This window comes from Rhinichthys klamathensis, unplaced genomic scaffold, assembly GCF_029890125.1.
Source record: "Rhinichthys klamathensis goyatoka isolate OS25496 unplaced genomic scaffold, OSU_Roscu_1.1 h1tg000114l_1, whole genome shotgun sequence".
NCBI classification, from domain to species: Eukaryota; Metazoa; Chordata; class Actinopteri; order Cypriniformes; family Leuciscidae; genus Rhinichthys; species Rhinichthys klamathensis.
Genome location: NW_026606651.1, coordinates 4913190 through 4934635, shown reverse-complemented (window position 1 = coordinate 4934635; position 21446 = coordinate 4913190). Strand labels below are relative to the sequence as shown.

General features: G+C 36.4%; 1 protein-coding gene across 3 annotated transcripts in view; it reads right to left on the bottom strand.

Annotated features, from left to right (window-relative positions):
* The window catches only part of rabl6a (RAB, member RAS oncogene family-like 6a), a 31982-nt gene that overhangs the window by 10004 nt on the left and 532 nt on the right, over positions 1-21446 (bottom strand). The window contains exons 2-9 of one of the 3 annotated variants that reach the window (XM_056254872.1): positions 20070-20509; positions 18416-18550; positions 18170-18217; positions 16861-16890; positions 12018-12070; positions 11261-11352; positions 8860-9000; positions 3035-3140 (exon numbers count right to left, since the gene is read on the bottom strand). In XM_056254872.1, coding sequence (XP_056110847.1) covers positions 3035-3140; positions 8860-9000; positions 11261-11352; positions 12018-12070; positions 16861-16890; positions 18170-18217; positions 18416-18550; positions 20070-20199 — 735 coding nt within the window. In that variant the 5' untranslated portion in view covers positions 20200-20509. Of the gene's footprint in view, positions 1-3034; positions 3141-8859; positions 9001-11260; positions 11353-12017; positions 12075-16860; positions 16891-18169; positions 18218-18415; positions 18551-20069; positions 20510-21446 lie in introns of all 3 variants that reach the window. The other 2 variants (XM_056254873.1, XM_056254874.1) reach the window with 2 other exon arrangements.

The window sequence follows — 21446 nt, the reverse complement described above, 5'->3', positions numbered from 1 at the left end:
CCTCATTTTGACTGTCCTGCTTTATTATTTCCAAATTAGGAGGAGGACTGGAGAAGCACAAACCTCTTTCATGAGCACCACAGCTCAACTGAAAAACATGCACTAACCAATAACCGGTTTCTGACCGAACTGATACTTGGGGTTAGAAGTTTGTTCAAAGTCACGGAAGTTAGAAGTGGCCTTTAAACTAACACTGAAAAAGATAGCAAGGAGAGGAAAACAGATCTAGGCACAGGACTGAAAGTTTAATGAGTTTGACACGCTGTGCTTGACGGACTAATTCTGAGCAGCGGGATTTGCATCACCTTCACAGCAACCAGTTGTTCAACTGTCAGCAATATTTGCAGATAATAAATACTTGTGTATAACAGACAAAAGAATTACAAACAGACTTAAGTAACCAGAACTCCATGAAACCAATCTGATACAACGTTTATGAATTATTGTGGTTGCATCTGTAATATGATGTTGCGTATCTCTTGAGTTTTATTATCAATCTATGCTGAGCTAGCTAATTGAACAGAAGTTAATTTCTCTAACAAGATCAATAAAATACATTTAACTGAAACCAGTCCGCCAACCTACTTACTGTGGAGTAACCTTAGGAAGAGAGGCCGACACATAAGACACAGCGGTCGCCATTGATCCCCAGGCTAATTTCAACATTCCTAATTTATTAATGCCATTCAGCCAGTCTCAAGAGACATATCACGAGGATGCATACAAAGGAACAACTTTAAAGGGGATCTATAATGCCTTTTTACAAAGTCTTTATTTAGTTTTTGGGGTCCACGCTTTAACCCTCTGGGCTTCTTTGTTTAGGGGTTACACTTGGCTTCCTTTCGGTCAAAAAAGACCGAAGCCTTAAAATGTAACTTTTTTTCCCCCCAGGAAAACCATTCAAATATATTTTTGTTCAATAATATTTTCTTATTATTATTTAGAATTTTTAAAGATTTTTATGATACTTTGCATTATTTATATAATTTTTACGAGCTATTTTTTCCATTAGAAAGTTTTTTTTTTTTTTTTTTATTATAAAAAAAAAACATTTTTCAAAAAACTCAACGTGGCACATTAAAATATAATGCTGGCAGCAGGCAACAAAAATTTCAAGTGAGAATACCGCCATCCAGTGGCTTTAAAAATGTTTTAAAGTGTGTAATGTCCGTAACCGCCTGTAGGCTGCCCATAGCTTCCTATGTAAATACATAGAAATGCTTTTTGATTCCTATTGCTGTTTTAGACATGATTTCTCTCTCTTATTCGTTTTTTTTATTTAGATATATATTTAGATATGCTAAAAGACTACTTTTTTTTATTTTTTTATTTTTTTTTAGATAAGTAAAAATGTATAAATGTGTGTAATGTCCGTAACCGCCTGTAGGCTTCCTATATAAATACATAGAAAGGCTTTTTGATTCATATTGTTGTTTTAGACATGATGAGGTGTGTGTGTGTGCATTTGAGCGAGAAAGAGTAGCCTATCTTTTGTACTTTATTTTAATTTTTGATTTTATTTAGCATTTTCTCAACATTTGCTGTTACAGTCTTTCCTATTCATTTCTCTGTGTGTGTGTGTGTGTGTGTGTGGGGGGGGGAGGTGTCTTATTTGCACTCTTGATGTTTTAGAGTGTCACCCCTTCATTGCTGTACACTTTTTTTCTGCACAGTGGCTGATCTGTAGTTTGTACCACCACAAGTTTCTCTGAGTTTTCCTATTTTTTCGTATTTCCCATTCATTTCCTATGTCGGTCATTTTTGACCGAAAGGAAGCTAAGTGTGACTATTTTTTTTACGACCCTTTAACATATCCGAATCATCTCCTTGATTTTTTTGTGTGTTCACATAGGTAATACAACAAAAGTCACCAAGTTTCATCTCCCTCCGATGAAGCAAAAAAATTAAACATTTCAAAACGTATACTGTTTCGGTCATTTTTGACCGAAGAAGCCCAGAGGGTTAATGATCAAAAAACACATTATTTTCCCCATATTCTCAACTGTTGCAGCTCCTCTCTTCCCAGTCTGTCAGTAACACGGTTTAGTTCCTGTCTCTATGAAGCCCCTCCTTCTGAAAAGCCCAATGTGCTCTGATTGGTCAGCGTGGACCAGTATGTTGTGATTGGCCAACTGCTCAGAGCGTGTTTGAGAAATGTAACGCCTCTCACCATAACCGCCAGTTTCAACACTACTAACTAACTCAACCAGGCCCCGCCCCTTTATTTTGCGTATGCTTTGGGCGGGAATTATTTATATGAGGAATATTGTGATGTGTTCATTCCCAGAAGAAAACTCAAGACTACAATGGAGGCGTTTCAGGGAGTTCAGAAATAGTGCGCACTAATATTATAGAGAATAAGTCCCGCTGCTTTGTAAATTTGCAGACCTTTTCACACTCAAACAGCAACATTACACACTAAAGAAAGTTGAAAATTTTGCAAACTAACTGAAATAAAATAAGTTTCAGTTGAAGTACTAAAATTAAAGTATTGAAGTACTAAAACTAACATAAAACCAAAAGGAAAATAGAAATATAAAAAAAACTAAAACTAACAAAAATGTCATAAGATAACTAAAACTTATAATAAAATGAAAATATAAATGTAAAATATTATATTAATAAAACGACAGTCATTAAAATCCCTTGAATTGATTAAATCATTTAAAAAAAAAACATTTGACTAATTTCTAGCTACTGAAATACCCATATCTAAAATATTTAAAATGGAAAATTCCACTATAGAATCACCTGATTTTCCCAGGTTTCCTGTGAATCATATTATAATTTATTATAATTGCATTGATTGCATACTTTTTAGGATAGATGCAAATTAAAACGCAGCCCTGAAAACTACAGAGGATCTGTTAGAGCAGGAAGGCAGATCTCCAGGATCAGCATCAAGAGCCCTTGCCATAATCCACAAACTCTTATATCTCTTAAAACATATGAACTCAAATCCCCATGTAAGATATGTGAGGATTCCACTTGAAATGACCTGAGAGCAAACATGACTTTGAAAGTTTCCTCTGACCTGCAGCTGCAGGAATGGGATGTTGAAGAAGCGATGGAGGTATTTGAGACCAAAGCCGTTTTTCATGGAAGACTCGGCATAGTGGATGTAGGAGGAGCCCGGAGGTCTAAAATGAAAAGGGATTATGGGATTAGGGAAAAGTTGGCTGATAAGTGACACATACATTATTCATAAGAGCTTTGCATTGTATATTTGGAGACATTTTTAACTTTAAAATAATAATAAAAAACACTGTTGTCAGTATGTAAGTTTTTATGTAGGTTAAAAGGCATATTCACTGTCTTTAATGCAGCACTTAAAAATAAAAGGAATTGTTAAATTGTCATTTGAATACATTTTAAAAGATTAATTAAATTGTTCATGTTTTATGCCTTTATTTGATTACAACTGTCAAAACAGTTGAACTACAACTGTTTTGATAAATTATTATTAAATTGTTAAAAGTTTTACGAATTCGATTCATTTTATTTAATTAAACCCCATGTCTTCAACCTTGCTCCTGGGAACCCACTGTCCAGCAAAGTTTATTTCAAACCTGCTTTAGCTCACCTAGCCTGGGGCTGTGTCGGAAACTGCTCACTATACCCTTCACTATTCCCTACATTACTCCACTAATATAGTTTACTTGAGGGAGTGAATGAAAACGAGTGAGTGAATTCGGACACTGGGTACATCAGAAGGGTTGACGCTTTTGCATAGTTTGTGCTTGCCGTTTAATAACTGAAACTTAGCAAACTGGCAGCTCCAATAGTAATGAAAATATTTATCTTGAACTCTCTCATGGAAACTATACACCTTATTTAAAAAATTTAATAATCAATTAAAAAGGAATTTATGCCTGTATGATATTACACTGTACCCACATTGGACCAGGGGTTTGGAAAATGGATTGATGGATGATTCAGCTGCGGGCGACATCTTCTGGTCAGACGCGGGAATTCATTCGGCGCACGACTCTGACAGTGCATTATGGGTATTCTCTAGCTGAGTGATTGAAAGCTTGATAGCTTACAAAAAAATGTATTACATAGGGCCCTACTTTAAGCATGGAGTTGGACTAAGAGTCTGTGTTAAGCCCCAGAATAAAATTCTTCTCTTTTATTAAAGATAAGATAAAAGATAAGATTATTTTGTATTCCCAACATTTTCTTAAGAATGTTCTCGAGACAACATTTAAGAAGTATTCATATTCTTAAAAATAATTGTAAATAATTTCTTAAAGTTAGGATAAACCCCCACCTGTCTTAAATCCCCAAAGGTGATGATTAATGAATTTATTGGGTTGTTCTAAAGATTCCTTTCAACATAACACAAGTAAAATATAATACATATATTACTAGTACCAGGAATGTGGACAAATACTCTGAAGCGATACCGATCAATCATTTGAGCGTATATGTATATATATATATGATGCGCTCACTTTAGCTAGAACTAGCGCGCAGCACACAGATATGGGATGCATTCACTCTAGAGAGAGTGCAGGAAAGACAGAGCGCAAATGAATGGAAAAGACCACAAATTCTTGGGACAGGCTCTTTAAAAACAACTATTTTTAACTTGACACAGAACATTAAAAATCTGCGCCGAGTGATTAACTCCTGTCAAGCTGGAAAAAAAAAAAAGTGCTCATGTCATCTACTACAGTAATCTATGAAAGGCAAAAAGATGGGCTTTGAGGTGTTTTTCATTCAGCAATACCAGCCTTTCAATCAAATAACACCAAAGATGATGTTCTTAAGAAAATATTTGAGAACTTAATTTTTCAAGAATTGCACTTAGAAACATTCTTACAAATTTCTTAGCATTATATCTTAAGAACTTTCCTAACTTCTTTCTAAAGAAGTTTTTTTGTGAATCCGGCCCCTGGTTTTGAGGGTTACAGTCATCATGAAATCAAAATTGATAATTTTTTTTTTTATGGAATATTGCAAGTAATTATTATAAATGATTTATCCATGCACATCATTTTTTTTTATTAAGTTAGCATTTCCCAGATGACCGATTGCACCTTTAATCAAAATAACTTCATCTCCCTCATTCAGTGACATCTCTTCTCTTTTCTAAAGACGAGGATGGGACAACCTGTCACTCACATGAGATCCACCAATAGCAAACCACAACCCAGGGTACCCCCAGGATCCTCCAACTTAAATTCAAGGCTTTTTAAGACCTTTTTAATACCATTTCAAATGAAATTCAATGCCAACTTCGTACCCATTCCGACAGAAGTATGAGGGGAAAATGTCAAATCTGTATACATTTTAAACCCTAGAAAATAATTATGTACAAGGAGGCTACTTGACTGATAATTTAAGTAAAATGTTTTATTTAATTCATTTAATACATACGCAACAGCATTGTAGCGCGCACGTGTATGTAGGCCAGTGTAATTTTGGCAGCCATTTTTTATTTAGTCTTGAGATGAAAATGTTTATTGGTCTTAATCACATTTGAGTCATCCAGTTTTTTATAGTTGTAGTTGACGAAAAGTCTTTGCATTTTTTGTCCACTTTTAGTCAAACTGCAGTTACTTTACTTTTGGTAGTTATTTTATATGTAGTCTTTAGACAGAAAATGTCATAATAATTATTCTCTCTAGGCCAATTCAATTAGGCTTATGAGAAATTATTGACATTGCACGACTTTAGCACTTGTGCAGTTCTAATTATCCCTTTTTTTTTTACCTTTGTAATACCTTAAAAAAAAGACAGAAATAATGCTTTAAATAAAACAATGTTCATTAAATTTGCAATGTTAAAAAAACATTAAAATCGCCAGTAGGTGGCGGTAACTCCCTATCTTTATGGGTGAGTCTTTGAGTCATTCATTAATTGGATCTCACGATTCGTTTAAAGCCACATATTTCGTTGCAAAACAGAGCAATAAGCCTAACAATGCTGTTTTAAATGTAGTACATCACTTAATGTTACCCTTTTTTTTTTCTTTTTTACTGTTGTATAAAATCAATGTCACATTTGAAATCGTGTGGATATTCGGGAAACATTGCATTCTTGCTCGTATGAACACTGGTGGATATATCAGCCTGCATTTTGATCGCAGATTTAGTCGCACAAACAGCGCAAGCGGCTCGTGACAGAACACAGACCGACTGGATGACACTTTAATTCAAGTGCTACATTTTAAATAAAGATCGCTGAATGCCAACTGTTGCCAACCAGCTTGTCTGTGTTTTCAGATAATCCGCGCTTCAGCAGTGTAGAGAGAGAGCGTGCGCATGGTTGCCAGATAACCAGGGGCGTTGCTAGACATTAAGCTCTACTGGGGCACAGGTCCCCCATTGTTTGTCTGAGATACTAAGGAGCGTAACTAAGGAGGGCTGGGCTTTTTTAAATTAAATTAGTTTGTTTCAAAAACACCATGCTGGGTAGAGTAACTTAGGGGGGTTCGGGGGCATGCTCCCCCGAGAAAATTTGGATTTCTCGGACCTACATATGTGCATTTTAAGGTGTTTGAATGCAAACAAATTGGATAACAATAGCTTTAAAATCATGTTAGCACGAATTTCTTTTTTCTTTGTGCCATAAAAGGCAACACTGTATGAAAATAGAAAACTTAAGAAAATAGAAAACGGAGAGAAAACTTTCTTGCACATTTGCATTCTTCTACATTAGGGTAGACTGCATGGGTACAGTTGAGACACTTTTTGCGTTTTGATTTTTCACACAAAAATAGATACTGAAAAGAAGTGAATTTCTACATGACATGCCACATGACATTTCTTTAGATTGTAGACTAAGATATTATCAATCAATAGTACCCATAAGTAGTTTATATTTTCCACAATTAGCCCATAAATATAAGGTGCTTTTTGTCTTAACTTTGTCTCAACTGTACCCATGTGTGGTACAGTTGAGACAGTGCATGGTACAGTTGAGACACCCATTTTTAATGATGTAAAGGTAACTAAATGTTCATTGCAAATATAATAAATAAAGACAAATAAAGAAAAAAAAAACAATTGGGCAACATGTTTATTTATTCATCCATTTAAATTCATTCAGTTTATTTAAATTAGCACTGGTTAAAATATATAAAACAGGAACAATATATTTAATATATTTATTAATAATACACAGTTTAAATATCACAAATATCAAATTTTATTTTCATTTGCGTCCTATGCTGGCTAATTACGACGTTAAACCTGTTATCATAACACTGAACAACTAAACAGTGTGTTTCTTAATAGAAATCTATCGGGGGTATACAGTTGTGTCTCAACCATACCCCGCTGGCCACCTCGCACATTTCTCTAGATTTCGCAATGATCTTGCATGACACAATACCATGAAATATGCCAGTTTTTAGAGCACAGAATAACGTTTGTGATGACACCAGTTACGTTTAACAGTTACATAAGGATAATAAGCTATTCAGTGTGCATGGTGAAGTGAATGTCTTACCTTAGAAAAAAAACTTTGCCGATATTTTCGGATCGGAGATGCGTCCATTGTTCAAATTTCCCACGATCAAAGATGACACTAATACGCATGTGCACAGCAAAAATCACAACTTGTGCTTGCTGCGCACGCAAGTAAGTTATTTAAGGTGTCTCAACTGTACCTGTCTCAACTGTGCCCAGTCTACCCTACACAATGTTAATAATGAATAATTAGCCTTTATATTTTTCAAGAATTTACAATTAACATTTCAATAAATCAATAAAGAGTTAATATATACTATATAAAATAAAGAGCATGTATATTCTAAAAGAAAACAAAGTTCCCCAGCCAAGTCCAAACTGTTGATTTATTTGTTGAGCATTAAACTGTAGGCTACGGCTACCGACTATTGTTCATTTTGGCAAAACGGTCAATCACTTGACTCTGACTCAATTTTACTTTTAAGATTATTTGTATTATTTAGAAACTTTTGTTTCGTCATGTTTTCATAGCCTACCTCGCGTGCCAACACCGGACTTCGGTGTGCTCAGATGTGTGCGCGCTGCTGTTGCTAGGAAACACAGACGCGCGCGGATTTCTGTCGCGTGGGTCAGCTTCGGTTTCGGTTAAACTGCGTTGCTTTTACAAGCATTGATTGGTTTATTACTGCGTTGCAAATAGATCATTTCTATTACCCTATAATATAATTTCTATTAAATACACTGACAAATAAAATAAATTGTTAAACTCAAACTTCAGATTTACTGGGGCACAGCAGATTTATACTGGGGCACGTGCCCCAGTAAAATGGGTCTAGCAACGCCCCTGCCAGATACTATTGAAAAGACCGGGTAGAAAATATGTTCTTTTAACAGAAAAGCTCGTATTTGGGGTTTAAATTCTGTCATTTGTGGCCACAGCGGATTAAACTAGGCTAGGTACTATCTTGTTCTGTACCTCACTTGCCTAGTAACCATAGTAACGGATGCGCACGCGATCGCTTTTTCTGCTATGACGTGGAGCGCGAGGTGCACTCAACCAAAATTGTCTCTGACTCAACGTTGCATACATTTTGAATTAGCCTACATTAGTAACAGTTAATTTAGTTACGGTATGAACTTAATCCTAGCAAAGGCAAACACATAAATAAGACCTTTGTAACGAAATCCAAGACTTGGTATACAAAATTCAAGGCTTTTAAGGCCTTAATTTGAGATGATCAAATTCAAGACTTTTTCAAGGCTTTTAAGACCCGCGGGTACCCTGACAACCATCCGATCAATCCCAATGGACAAAATCAAGTCCCGTCCTACATCTTTTCTTGTTTGAGAAGCCGTTTCACTCGGATATACGACACAATAGGAAACAAAAGACTATCACAACTTCCGTTTCATGCCGACTTTAACCTTATCTGCTCACCTGTTCAGACTGTTGATAAAATCTCTGATGTCATCGGGTAAGATGACCCTGTGCTCGCCCATGTCCCGCTGGTTACCCAGGACACACACTGGGACGTGTGTTGGCACTTTTGGTAACTCCCTAAGGATGTAGTTGAACGTCCTGCAGTAAAGACAGAGTCTGTGATTCACACGAAACATACATTGATGTGATTTTCTTGTGTATTGCACAATTTTATACATCATAATCTAAAAATGTGAGTTTTAACATTCAGTACAGTTTAAGATATTTTTGAACCGATTCATCAAATAATCTTATTTGCATTATTGGCCACCACTCCCAGACTTCATACCACCCACATATATGTTGGGGGGAAAAAGCATAGTGAAATGCCAGGATCTTATTAGCAAGCAGCATGGAAATTCAAAGCAATACATCTTCTTGTGTGTTCCTCTTTACCGGCCTGAGAGCAGCATAAATACCAAGCTGAAAAATAATCAAGGTTATTCGACCATTTACCTGGCAAGAGATTCGGATTAAACATGGACCAAGAAGCGTAAAAAAAAAAAAAAATCAAGATGATCACAGCCGACATTCATTTAGTGAGCTGTATATATACACTCACCTAAAGGATTATTAGGAACACCATACTAATACTGTGTTTGACCCCCTTTCGCCTTCAGAACTGCCTTAATTCTACGTGGCATTGATTCAACAAGGTGCTGAAAGCATTCTTTAGAAATGTTGGCCCATATTGATAGGATAGCATCTTGCAGTTGATGGAGATTTGTGGGATGCACATCCAGGGCACGAAGCTCCCGTTCCACCACATCCCAAAGATGCTCTATTGGGTTGAGATCTGGTGACTCTGGGGGCCATTTTAGTACAGTGAACTCATTGTCATGTTCAAGAAACCAATTTGAAATGATTCGAGCTTTGTGACATGGTGCATTATCCTGCTGGAAGTAGCCATCAGAGGATGGGTACATGGTGGCCATAAAGGGATGGACATGGTCAGAAACAATGCTCAGGTAGGCCGTAGCATTTAAACGATGCCCAATTGGCACTAAGGGGCCCAAAGTGTGCCAAGAAAACATCCCCCACACCATTACACCACCACCACCAGCCTGCACAGTGGTAACAAGGCATGATGGATCCATGTTGTCATTCTGTTTACGCCAAATTCTGACTCTACCATCTGAATGTCTTAACAGAAATCGAGACTCAGACCAGGCAACATTTTTCCAGTCTTCAACTGTCCAATTTTGGTGAGCTCTTGCAAATTGTAGCCTCTTTTTCCTATTTGTAGTGAAGATGAGTGGTACCCGGTGGGGTCTTCTGCTGTTGTAGCCCATCCGCCTCAAGGTTGTGCGTGTTGTGGCTTCACAAATGCTTTGCTGCATACCTCGGTTGTAACGAGTGGTTATTTCAGTCAAAGTTGCTCTCCTATCAGCTTGAATCAGTCGGCCCATTCTCCTCTGACCTCTAGCATCAATAAGGCATTTTCGCCCACAGGACTGCCGCATACTGGATGTTTTTCCCTTTTCACGCCATTCTTTGTAAACCCTAGAAATGGTTGTGCGTGAAAATCCCAGTAACTGAGCAGATTGTGAAATACTCAGACCGGCCCGTCTGGCACCAACAACCATGCCATGCTCAAAATTGCTTAAATCACCTTTCTTTCCCATTCTGACATTCAGTTTGGAGTTCAGGAGATTGTCTTGACCAGGACCACACCCCTAAATGCATTGAAGAAACTGCCATGTGATTGGTTGATTAGATAATTGCATTAATGAGAAATTGAACAGGTGTTCCTAATAATCCTTTAGGTGAGTGTATATGCATTGCAGGCATATTTGAAGAACCGAATGAGACAGTGAGGAATCAGATCTTAAATATGTTAGATCTTGTTATGCAATCCACAAAGAATGGGGTACTGATTAAATGTTGGTCTAAACACAAAAAGTACCTGCTGGTCATAACATTCCCAATGGTTTAAGCAAAAATTCAGCCCTATCAATAAAGCAGAGCCCAGGTTTGCAAACAACGGGCACCTGTGACGGTGTGCTTGGGTCAAAAAGTAAAGACCCATTATCAGAATGCAAGGCAGATCCAATGAGCAGAGAGATAAACAGAGTCAGAACCTTTAAGAGACACTGAGCTGCAGGTATTGGTTTCATTGCGCTCTTTGTTCCTGACAGTGGCCTCGACTTTACTGTGAAAGAGACGCTCAATGACCCGCTGCAACCCAACGCCCAGTTCCTCCACCTGATCCTGACCACCGATAGCTGTCAGACCAAAAAGAGGGACGGCAGGGGCGGGAACGGAGTGGTGAAGGGACAGGAGAGGGCGATGGAGAATGAATGTGGGGTTTGGAGAGAGTGAATGTGGGGAAAAACAGAAGGAATGACAGATTCCTTACCACTGTTTGGTGATGTCAAACATCATGATCACGCCATTACAGTTCTTATAAACATCCAGGAACTCTGCATCGAGAGCCATGTCGGATTCAGACTGCACAGAGAACAAAACATCTCCAAGATTACCATGTTGTTTCCAGCTGACTGAACATTAAAATTATCTTGCAAATAGCTCACAGATTCATGATATATTGGAAGATGTCAAATGATTAATTAGTAAATTAAATGTATTACACAATACATTTTTAATTCAGTCAAAACAAAACATTTGAAGTATTAATCACATGGCAATTGTCAAGCAGACTTACAAAACAGTTTTAAAGTTTGCATATTTTTAAAAAGACAGTAACACTTTTATTCAGCAAGAACACATTAAATTGAGAGTAAAAACATTTATAATGTTACAAATGATTTCTATTTCAAATAAATGCAATTCGTTTGAACTAAGAAGCACACTTGTTTAAACATTGATAATCAGAAATGTTTCTTGAGCAGCAAATCATCATATTAGAATGATTTTTGAAGGATCATGTGACACTGAAGACTGGAGTAATGATGCTGAAAATGCAGCTTTGATCACAGGAATAAATTAAATTTTTACCATATATTCAATTATAAAATAAAATAAAATTGTAATAATAGTTCATAATATTACTGTTTTATTGTATTTTTGATCAAATAAATACAGCCTTGGTGAGCAGAAAAGACTTATCAACCCCAAACGTTTTAACAGTTGTTTAACAAAACAGCAGTGAATACCTCCTGAGGTTCATTTTCCAATTTCAGATTCTCTCCGCGTCTTTTCCCTTTCCCTGCAGTAGTTGGAGAAACACAGTTATTACAATTAGTGTGGCTGCACTTCAGCAACTGTGAGTCTAAGATACGAGAAGAGTAATACTCATATGCTTATTCATGGTGTCCTCTTACACAAGTTGCTCTGAATCTTTACATGTTTTAGACTCCTGGAACCCTGACTATCTTACCTAGTCAGTCACATCAATTCAAAAGTAAAGTATTACTCAGAAAAACAATGGGATGTTATTTGAATTTTCATTGATGCATTTGGCAGATGCTTTTATCCAAAGCGACCAGCATTGCATTCAAAGTATACATTTTATCAGTCCATGCATTCCCTGGGAATCAAACCAATGACCTTGGCGTTGCTATTGTCAGGCTCTACTGATGTCAGGCTCTACTGACACATTACTCAAACAACTATGAAAAAAACCAATGGTTTTTCAAAGGTTCTTTAAACATAGTAACAGCTCTTTTTAGAACCATATCATGCTGAAAGCTAAAACTGTTTCTTTGTGTTAGAGTTTAGGGTTCTTTATTCTCGCCTTTTTATTTTTTTAATTTGTAACTCAAAAAATCCATTCAAAGCCATCTCATTATTGATTTTCTGAAGCTTAACTACCCAAGACAGTCAACACACTGTCAATGAGTACTTGATATACTTCTTAAAATGTCTATACATTTTAACTTTTTCAAATTGTAACTGGTTTCCTACCAATCATGTATTTTTTTCTCTTTTAAGTTTTAAACAGAACATGTAGCCTAGTAGGTGAAACTCAAAAACTTAGAATATCGTGCAAAAGTTCATTTATTTCAGTAATTCAACTTAAAAGGTGAAACTTTACACAATATTCAAATTTTTCGAGTTTCACCTGTATGTGCGGTTTATATAAACTTCAATAAATATATTGCATTTTGACGCATTACTTTTGAAAACATCTCAAATAAATTTTTATATTAGATATTTATCATCTAATGATTTAGTAGAAAGTCTCACCCCTCCTTCCCAGAAACCACTATTCACATTAACCCCAGTGACACATTATTCAATAGCTTATTTCAATATTTACACATATATAAAATGAAAAGGGCAAAAGCATATAGAAAATAATTAGAGCAGACCTGGATCAACAGCAGCAGCTCCTTGTGCAAATATTTTCATGGTAACCACAGTTTGCTCCTGTAGTTAATATAGATATTGTTACTGCTATAAACCCTCATAAACTCAGATGGGATCTCTTTCCAGCAGTGTAAATCTTTTCCCAATTTGTATGTATTTTTTTGATGACAGACAGTTATAACAAATTTTTAACAATACTTATAATATGGTATTTTTATGAAAACTATGGTTACCATGGTAAAAGGTTGTACTAATTCACAAAGGGCCGGATTTACTAAACAGGGCAAATTAGCGCGAGAGCACAATCCCATAAAAGCGCAGATGAGAGTGGAAAGTTTTGCGCATGATCTACTGGCGACACACAAATGAAAGAACACAGACGCAGCCGGATCATTTCCATAATGATCAACGCTATCTACCAAGAGCAGCGCAAATTAGCGTCTGGTTTCAGACATGCTTTCTTTGTGGCGGTAAATAATACTAGAAAATTGTCTAGCGCAAACCTTAGTAAATCACCTTTGAGATAATCAAGTTTTTAATGTTGTTTATATGTCTATGTGGTGTTTTTAATATGCTTTAAGAACAACCATGTGCAAATTCATAAGTCAACACCATTTCTGAGTATTTTCTCCTTAAAACTGCAGTGAAAAATAGAGTCTAAAAAACGCGGTTTGAAATCGCAGGTGCTTTACATCACAAACTACCTTGTAACCAATCAGGTCAACGTGTGGGATGGCTTTAGCATATCAATTAACTGTTAAGTCTCAGGAGAAGCCAGGTTATCCCCAAGCGGCAACATTCTAATCTGAAAAATGAAGCCTACCCGGAAGTGCGAAAAACTGCAATGCATCGAAAATCCGCTAGAGGGAGGTCCCAAAAGGGAGCAAATATCCATAGACCCCATGTTAAAATGTCCGTTTTCACAGCATAAATTCATGTTTTTACAGGTTGGTCCCATGGACTTTTATTGTATTTTTCGATAGGTTCCGAGTGCCTGACAACTGTGAGGGGTGTGAATTTTTTTCTACCTCGTTAGTTTAGATCGTATTTAGATATAAAATGTATGACAAATAAGGGCGTGGTTAACTTTGATTGACAGCTTGATTGACAGCTGATAACGGGCTGCGCCGAGTGGAATTCCTGAAATTTGACGTCTCGGCCATGATCTGACACAACACATCATACCACCTCTGTATCCTTTCTGAACATTTGTATTGAAATATCGTACATAACATGGGTTGCTCTGCTGTAAACTGCACTAACCGACACTGTAGGACTAGGAGTACTTTGCTCCTTTTTCTCCGGTAAGTGACATTCCACTACTATTTCACGTAGTTAGCACTATTTAGCATCAATGTTTGTGGGCAGTGGCGCTGCAACAGTTAGCATTAAATCGCCTCAGATAAGTTAGCGTCCGAGGTACTTTACCTATGGTTATAACTGAATGAATAAATGTAGCATAAGAATAGACTGATCTGCGAGCTAGTTGGTCGTACGTCGACGGCGCCCGTGCCAGTGGATGTGCAGTTGCCGCAGCACAGCCTATGAGCGAGCTATGCAGCTGCAAATGCGTTTTACACAAAGGCTTCAGTAAATCGAGGAAAAGGAGTTTCAACATAAGAATGATACTGGCTGTAAAAAGTAGCCTAGTCTGCCAGTCGATCTTGTAACGGTACAGATAGCTGAGGCTGCTTGGCTGAAGAAGCACGTCCACCGGCCGGCTCAGTCTCACACAAAGCCCGCCCTTTTACCCATATATGGATTGGCCAGAAGGTGGGCGGGGTTAGGATTTCCCAAGATTTTCAAAAGATGGCGCCGCCCATACCCCCCATAAACGGCCTCAAAACAGTTCTAAGTCTATGGGTGACGTCACAGACACTTTGTCCATATTTTTTACAGTCTATGGTTATCCCGGGTTATTTTTCTGCTGATATGAAAAATCAACGCTATCTCACGACCTCACTTGTACGAATTCGTATGATTTGTCTAAACCCACGTGATGGTTAGGTTTAGGGGCGGGGTCAGGGGTAGGTCATTCGTACGAATTGGGCAACTCGTAAAATATGTACGATTTAGTAAAAATCGCACTAATTCGTACGAGTGAGGTCGTATGAATTTGTACGAATTAGCCACCTCGTAAAATTCGTACGAATTGCCGTGAGATCGGGTTGGAAAAATCGTGCACATTTAGCAATTAGCAGGTGAATTATTCAAGATGTTTTGATGAACTATATGCCTTTCTTCACTGACGTTCTAATCGTTTCTAAGAATACTGACTTTTAGAAGGAAGCTGTCTGACTCCGAGATGGAGAATGGTAACATGGGTTGTGTAAAATTAGCAACACATTATTAGCTGTTTAATAACGTTGTCAAACAAAAGGCTAATCATATTAATTACCGTAATGTGTCTGACGTTGTAGAGAGCGATACATAAAAGTTTTAAACGCATTACTATTCTGATACATCGACTTGTCAACGAGCCTGTATGAGTAAGTGGAGGCGGGGCTCATTTGCATATTCATTAATCCGCGTATACTAAATGAAGTAAGGGTGTAGTTACATTCAAGCTATTTTAATGCAAAAATACATTTTTCTCACAGGAAAAAAGTTTTAAATACGCCTTTTTGATGATCAAAGATGAGTTTTAAAAGATTAAATTGTTGACTAAGTGGAGACTTTAAATTCTCTCCTCCCATAAACACTGCGTCTGAAAGGGAAACTCCTATAAATGCATATGCAATGAGATCAGCCGCAAAAATAACCCTGTTTACGGCTTTTCAGCGCTAATTTTTCACTGCGTGTCTTTAGTAAATCCTGACAGTAGCTTTTTAATGCCAAAAGAGGATTTGTACTGGTGCAAGCTGATAGTAAATCTGGCCCTAGGAGGGTAAATAGAAAACTCTGGCATATCTGAAAGTAATATTGTTGTTCAATCACAATTTAAACCACAAGCTGAAAAATCTATTGAATTTCCACTTCATGCAATTTTAAAAGAGGGCTGTTTGCAATAATGATACTAATATTTACACCTAATATTCAGCAATATAATCAATTTGACTGCACTGAAACTATGGATGAGAACTGGAGAACTGGAACTGGAGCTGGACGATGACATCACTGTTTTTCTGCAGAGCTGCTTATGACTGAAAAGAACTCATTTCATGTGTGATTAACTTTACAGTTATTGGACTGAACTGAATCAAGACTGAACTGACTTCAGCTGAACAATGACACTATTGTTTTTTTAGAGCAGTAGAATCGAATTATGTTTCCATCATTGATCATTATTTTCCCGTTTATCACTGTAAAGCTGCTTCGAAACAATCTGAATTGTATAAAGCGCTATAGAAAAAAAGGTTACAAGACTTGACATGTTAGAAGATAATTTTAACAGTAATTTTACAAAGCTGTAAAATTATTACATATGAATACAAAATGCAATCTATTATATAAAAAAAAAAAAAAAATATAAAAAGCCCCCTATTAAAATAAATGTAGTCTGGGAAAAAGTGGCCATCTGATTTTAATGCAAGTACATTAAAATCTAGAGTCTAAGAACAGCACAGACTACTGAAGGCAATGTCTATTCTGGGCACAGTTTTATAAAGAAGAGAGGTGAAGACCACAGCACACACACACACACACGCACAATGCTTAATGTTTAACTACTTGACAACTAGTTCTCACCTACACCTTCTGGAAGAGGAAGCTTTTGTCCTTGAAGTATTTGCAGACCACAAAAATATAAGTAAAATACAACATTACTTCCTTTTCCTTCAAAGATAGCTGAAAACATACTAAAATAGCAATTTCATTTAGGTTTGCACTTATGAGTGCAAATATCTACTGTGTGAGAAAAACAATTCAGGTGACTTAATTTTACACACATTCATTTTAATGATTTGATCATTTTCAAAGCGTTTGCACTGGAATAGACGAATCCGGCGAAACTACCGGAAGTAAGCGGGCGCCATAACTGAGCTGTTGCTGGGTAGCGTTGCGCCATTGCCTCCTATTGTTTTATTTGCAACTTGCGTCCACTGGAATAAACAGCCCGCGATTTACGACTGTCACTAACGTTACAACTTTTATAATGTCGAGTGGGAAAACATGTTCCGGTTTAAATTGTTTCAATGGCGGCAGTAAAGGGCGCATTGGGGCAGTAACGTTAGTAACATTACTGTTATGTCTGTTGTTAATGTTTGATTTGCTTGACTGTGACAGAATTTTTTTTAAATAACAAATTAAAATAACAAATTAAATTAAATATAATGCAGTTTTTGTTATAATAACAATTATTTAATGACATAAGTAAAAAATATAATAAATATGTAATATAGTGCTCAGCAAAATCTCCTCTCTAGCTATTTTTTCTATTCAATTAACATGCTATGGTCATTAAATGGCTTTCCTGAGCTAAATGTAACGTTATGTGACATAATTGTTCTCCTGCTGTTATATTGACCTCTTTCCATGGTTTAAAAACACTAATTGGTCGATATTATGTATACTTTCTAGCTGTACCTTACCCTTGCCTTTTGCAATGTGAAAATAAGATAAATAATGGACACAAATGAAAAACATGAATTCGTTTATTTGATGTCATTCATTTATTTATTGTTGCCAAATGGACAGATCTTTTTATAGTTTCCTCATTAGCTAACGTTAGCCTAGCTAGCTTGCCAAGCTATTTTCATGAATAATCTTTAAGATCGTTTGTACCTTCATCTGTGACTGGAGGCCACTGTCTAACATCATCAACCCAACAAGTCATTCTGCCTGGCTGTAGCTGTCATCGAGGGTGCGTTCGTTATCACGGAGGTTTGTTTACATACCGGTAACAGCTCAGTAATGGCGTCGCCACAAGATGGCAGCCTACACAGAACGCTCGTCGGATTCGTGTGTAGGCTCACTGCTAAACTAAATAGCTGTATAGCATGAATAACTTCAGGCCAGTTCTATGTCACTAGTTCCAGTGTGTTTTCTAAACACTCACCTTTGTCTACCACATCCCAGACCTCAACTTTCACTACATCATCTGTCGCTGTGAATAAAAGCAAAAACAAAACACAGTCAGAAATGTACAGTCAAGGAATATTGTAAACAGCTTCTGATACTTTACAAACGTTGACCTATGACCTTTCTGTTAGGGTAGTCTACTTTATTTTTGGTGTTATAAAATAAACCACTTCCCTTCATAAAAGACCACATAATCAGTGTGAACGTTACCATTGATACTCACTTTTGTAGTTCCAGTGAATGCTGGTGACCTGGATCTCCTGCGTGGGGATGTACTCTTCCAGGAACTTTTTCCCTTGAAGTCGGTGCCAAAGTGCACTTTTACCGGTGTTCCTGTCCCCACGGATGACTATTTTCACTGAGAGAAACAAGGAGATAGGAGAACACTGATATAAAACCCCAAATGAACTGTCCACAGGGCACTGATTGTACATGGAAAGATCTGAACCAAGACAAACCTTTCACACTTACTATGTGCTAGATTTGTACTGATACAGCACATATCTACCAAAATGCCCTTTTCACAGCTGAAATGCTTGGTATCTTGGGATATCTGCGTGTCTAAAAAAAGAAACCTCTACCAAGGAGAAGCGACTGGAAAAATAGGCCAGTAGGTGGGTGATCGTGTATCATTCATGCATTTTTTATTAACACAGAGCTGCGGAAACAGCACAATGAGTATTCAAAGCGAGATCAGTGAAGAACCACCGACTGGCTCACTGATGCAGCATCACATGTCAAAACACGTCTACACAACTGCATCACACCAGTACAAGGACTCAGTTACATCTTGTGCATTTAAGACAGAGTGGGCTCTCGATCTCCAACATTGACAATTGTTATGATGTCTCAAATTTTCCAGTGGACGGATCTTTAACTTTGTGTTTAATAATTGTGCTAATTGTGATTTAAATAACTGACAGAAAATAAAGCTTATTTACATTTTTGGATTAATTCATGACATTTAAACGCATTTTTAAATCCAAATTCACTACTGAAATGCACAAAATCTCATCACTAAAATACACTGAACGACATTTTACCTTGGATTCTCATTGGATTTCCATTACTGTATTTTTGTTTTGTTTTTTTCAGCATAAATTGAAAGCAGTAAGGAAAACCTAGCCATGATTATGTCAAAATTTAAATAATATATATATATTTTTTTCCATCATGTTTTTTCTCTTTTATATGGTGGTATAATGCATCAGATGTGTTTCATTGTTATGACAATGTCACAATGAAACACTTTTATGAGTCCCATAAAGGCTTTCTTAAACTAAAATATTTTAATACATAATCTTTTTACATTTCATATTTTTTTATTTATTAATTATTTTTTAATGATTTGAGGGTGAAATGTGAGACACATTTTTTTTGTCCCTAACATAAGCATATCAAATTAAACACGTCTCACAAATGTCAATTTGTTTTTAATTTGTCAACAAACTTTAACATAGCAAGTAATGCCGTGTTCAAAGAGGATAAGTGAGTCAAATGTTTCTATCTAATAATGTTCCCACTTTACATGATCTTATGTCTTAGGAATTTATGCAGATCATGAAAGACATGTGTTGATTAATTGATAAAAAAAATTACAATTATAATAGTTTTAAATGATCTTAGAATAAGTGATAAGGTATTTCTCCTGTTTTAGGAAATGTTTGTTGTTTGTAAATTATGTTTTTGCTTCTTTTTGACCTATGTGTCTGAAATAAAGAATTCAACAGTGTAATACTTTAGACAAACCACAAGGGAAAAACTCACTCTACAAGCCCAAAAGAAAACAATGGATGTCTTTAACACAACCGAAAACTATTTATGAAAGGCTCTACTCAAAAAAAAAAAAAAAAAAAGATTAATCATGAAGCTCTTACTGTTATATTGTACACCCTTGGCGAAGCGTCTCTGTAGACTCTGGTTCATGGATTGCAGGCCTGCAGGAATATTTCTATCCCTGAGCTGCCCTGCTTCAGAGCCCACTAGCTTCTTCAGAGCGGTAAACATCTCGAGCAAAGGCTCTTCAACAGTCCAAGAATACTAAAACCGGGTCTTCAGGGAAACACTCGCTGCAGCGTCAAAGATCGAAGACTTCAAACTTTAAGCAAACATATTGACGGCAGGTATGACGTGGTCTAAAGGTCAAAAGTGGAGTCCGTCTTCAATATATTGAGCTCCGGAAGAAGGTTATTATGGTGCCAAATCCAGTCAGCAGATGGTGACTTTCTCTTTCAACAGTTTACAATCCTAAAATGTGGCATTTTAGCTACTGTAACTGTTGTGATGATATCGGTCCATCCTGGTCTACTGGCATCACCTGTGGGAAAAAAATCAATTTCAGTCAAGATCAGCAAAATTTGACATTTCACAACATTCATGTCATTTACATTTTCGAGGAGCACAAAAGGAGATGTTTAGCCATATGTTTACATTGTTCTTTTCAACATAATGAAAGCACAGTGACCAAAAAGGAAACAAAAAGCAACATAAAAGTAGTCTAGATTCATTCGCTAAGTTTTCCATAGCCATAAATTAAGTTTGTGTGACAATTGGACCAACATTTAAGTTGGGAAAAGTAACTTGAATGGAAAAGAGCAGCGTGAACATTTAAAATATCTCCTTTTGAGTTCCAAAAAGTTAATGATAACAGACTTTTGGGTGAACAAACTTGAGCCGAACTAACCTACTAAAATAATTAGAAACTGCTTTTAACAGCAGAAACGACATTGCATAATAATATTTAATGTTTCGGATAACTGAGAAGCATAATTTTTAATTACAGTTTTATTTAAAATGCATTTAATTACTAAAATACCATTATATATATATATATATATATATATATATATATATATATACACACAAGCAGAAAACAAAGTATTATGGCATCATATTTTACATTTACAAGCAACATAAACATCATCACAACTTCAGATTAAGACAGAAGCAGCTGACACATGATTTAATTAGTTATTTATCAGCAGCAAAAACGATATGCATTTATAGTTAACTTTCTCACAAAATCCATATCACATTATGTAACGGCGTTACGTAACGTTAACCAGGATACAAAAATCTGGTAACAAATTCGTTATAGCTAACTTACGTCAAACAAACCAAGTAACGTTAATCAGATAATAGTTAACGTTACATTTTGTAAAAAATAATTATACACAACATTCTTCTATTAAGTCTAAACCCAAATAAGCACCATCCAAAAGCATTCAGTCGTACGTTAAGCACAACGAAACTAA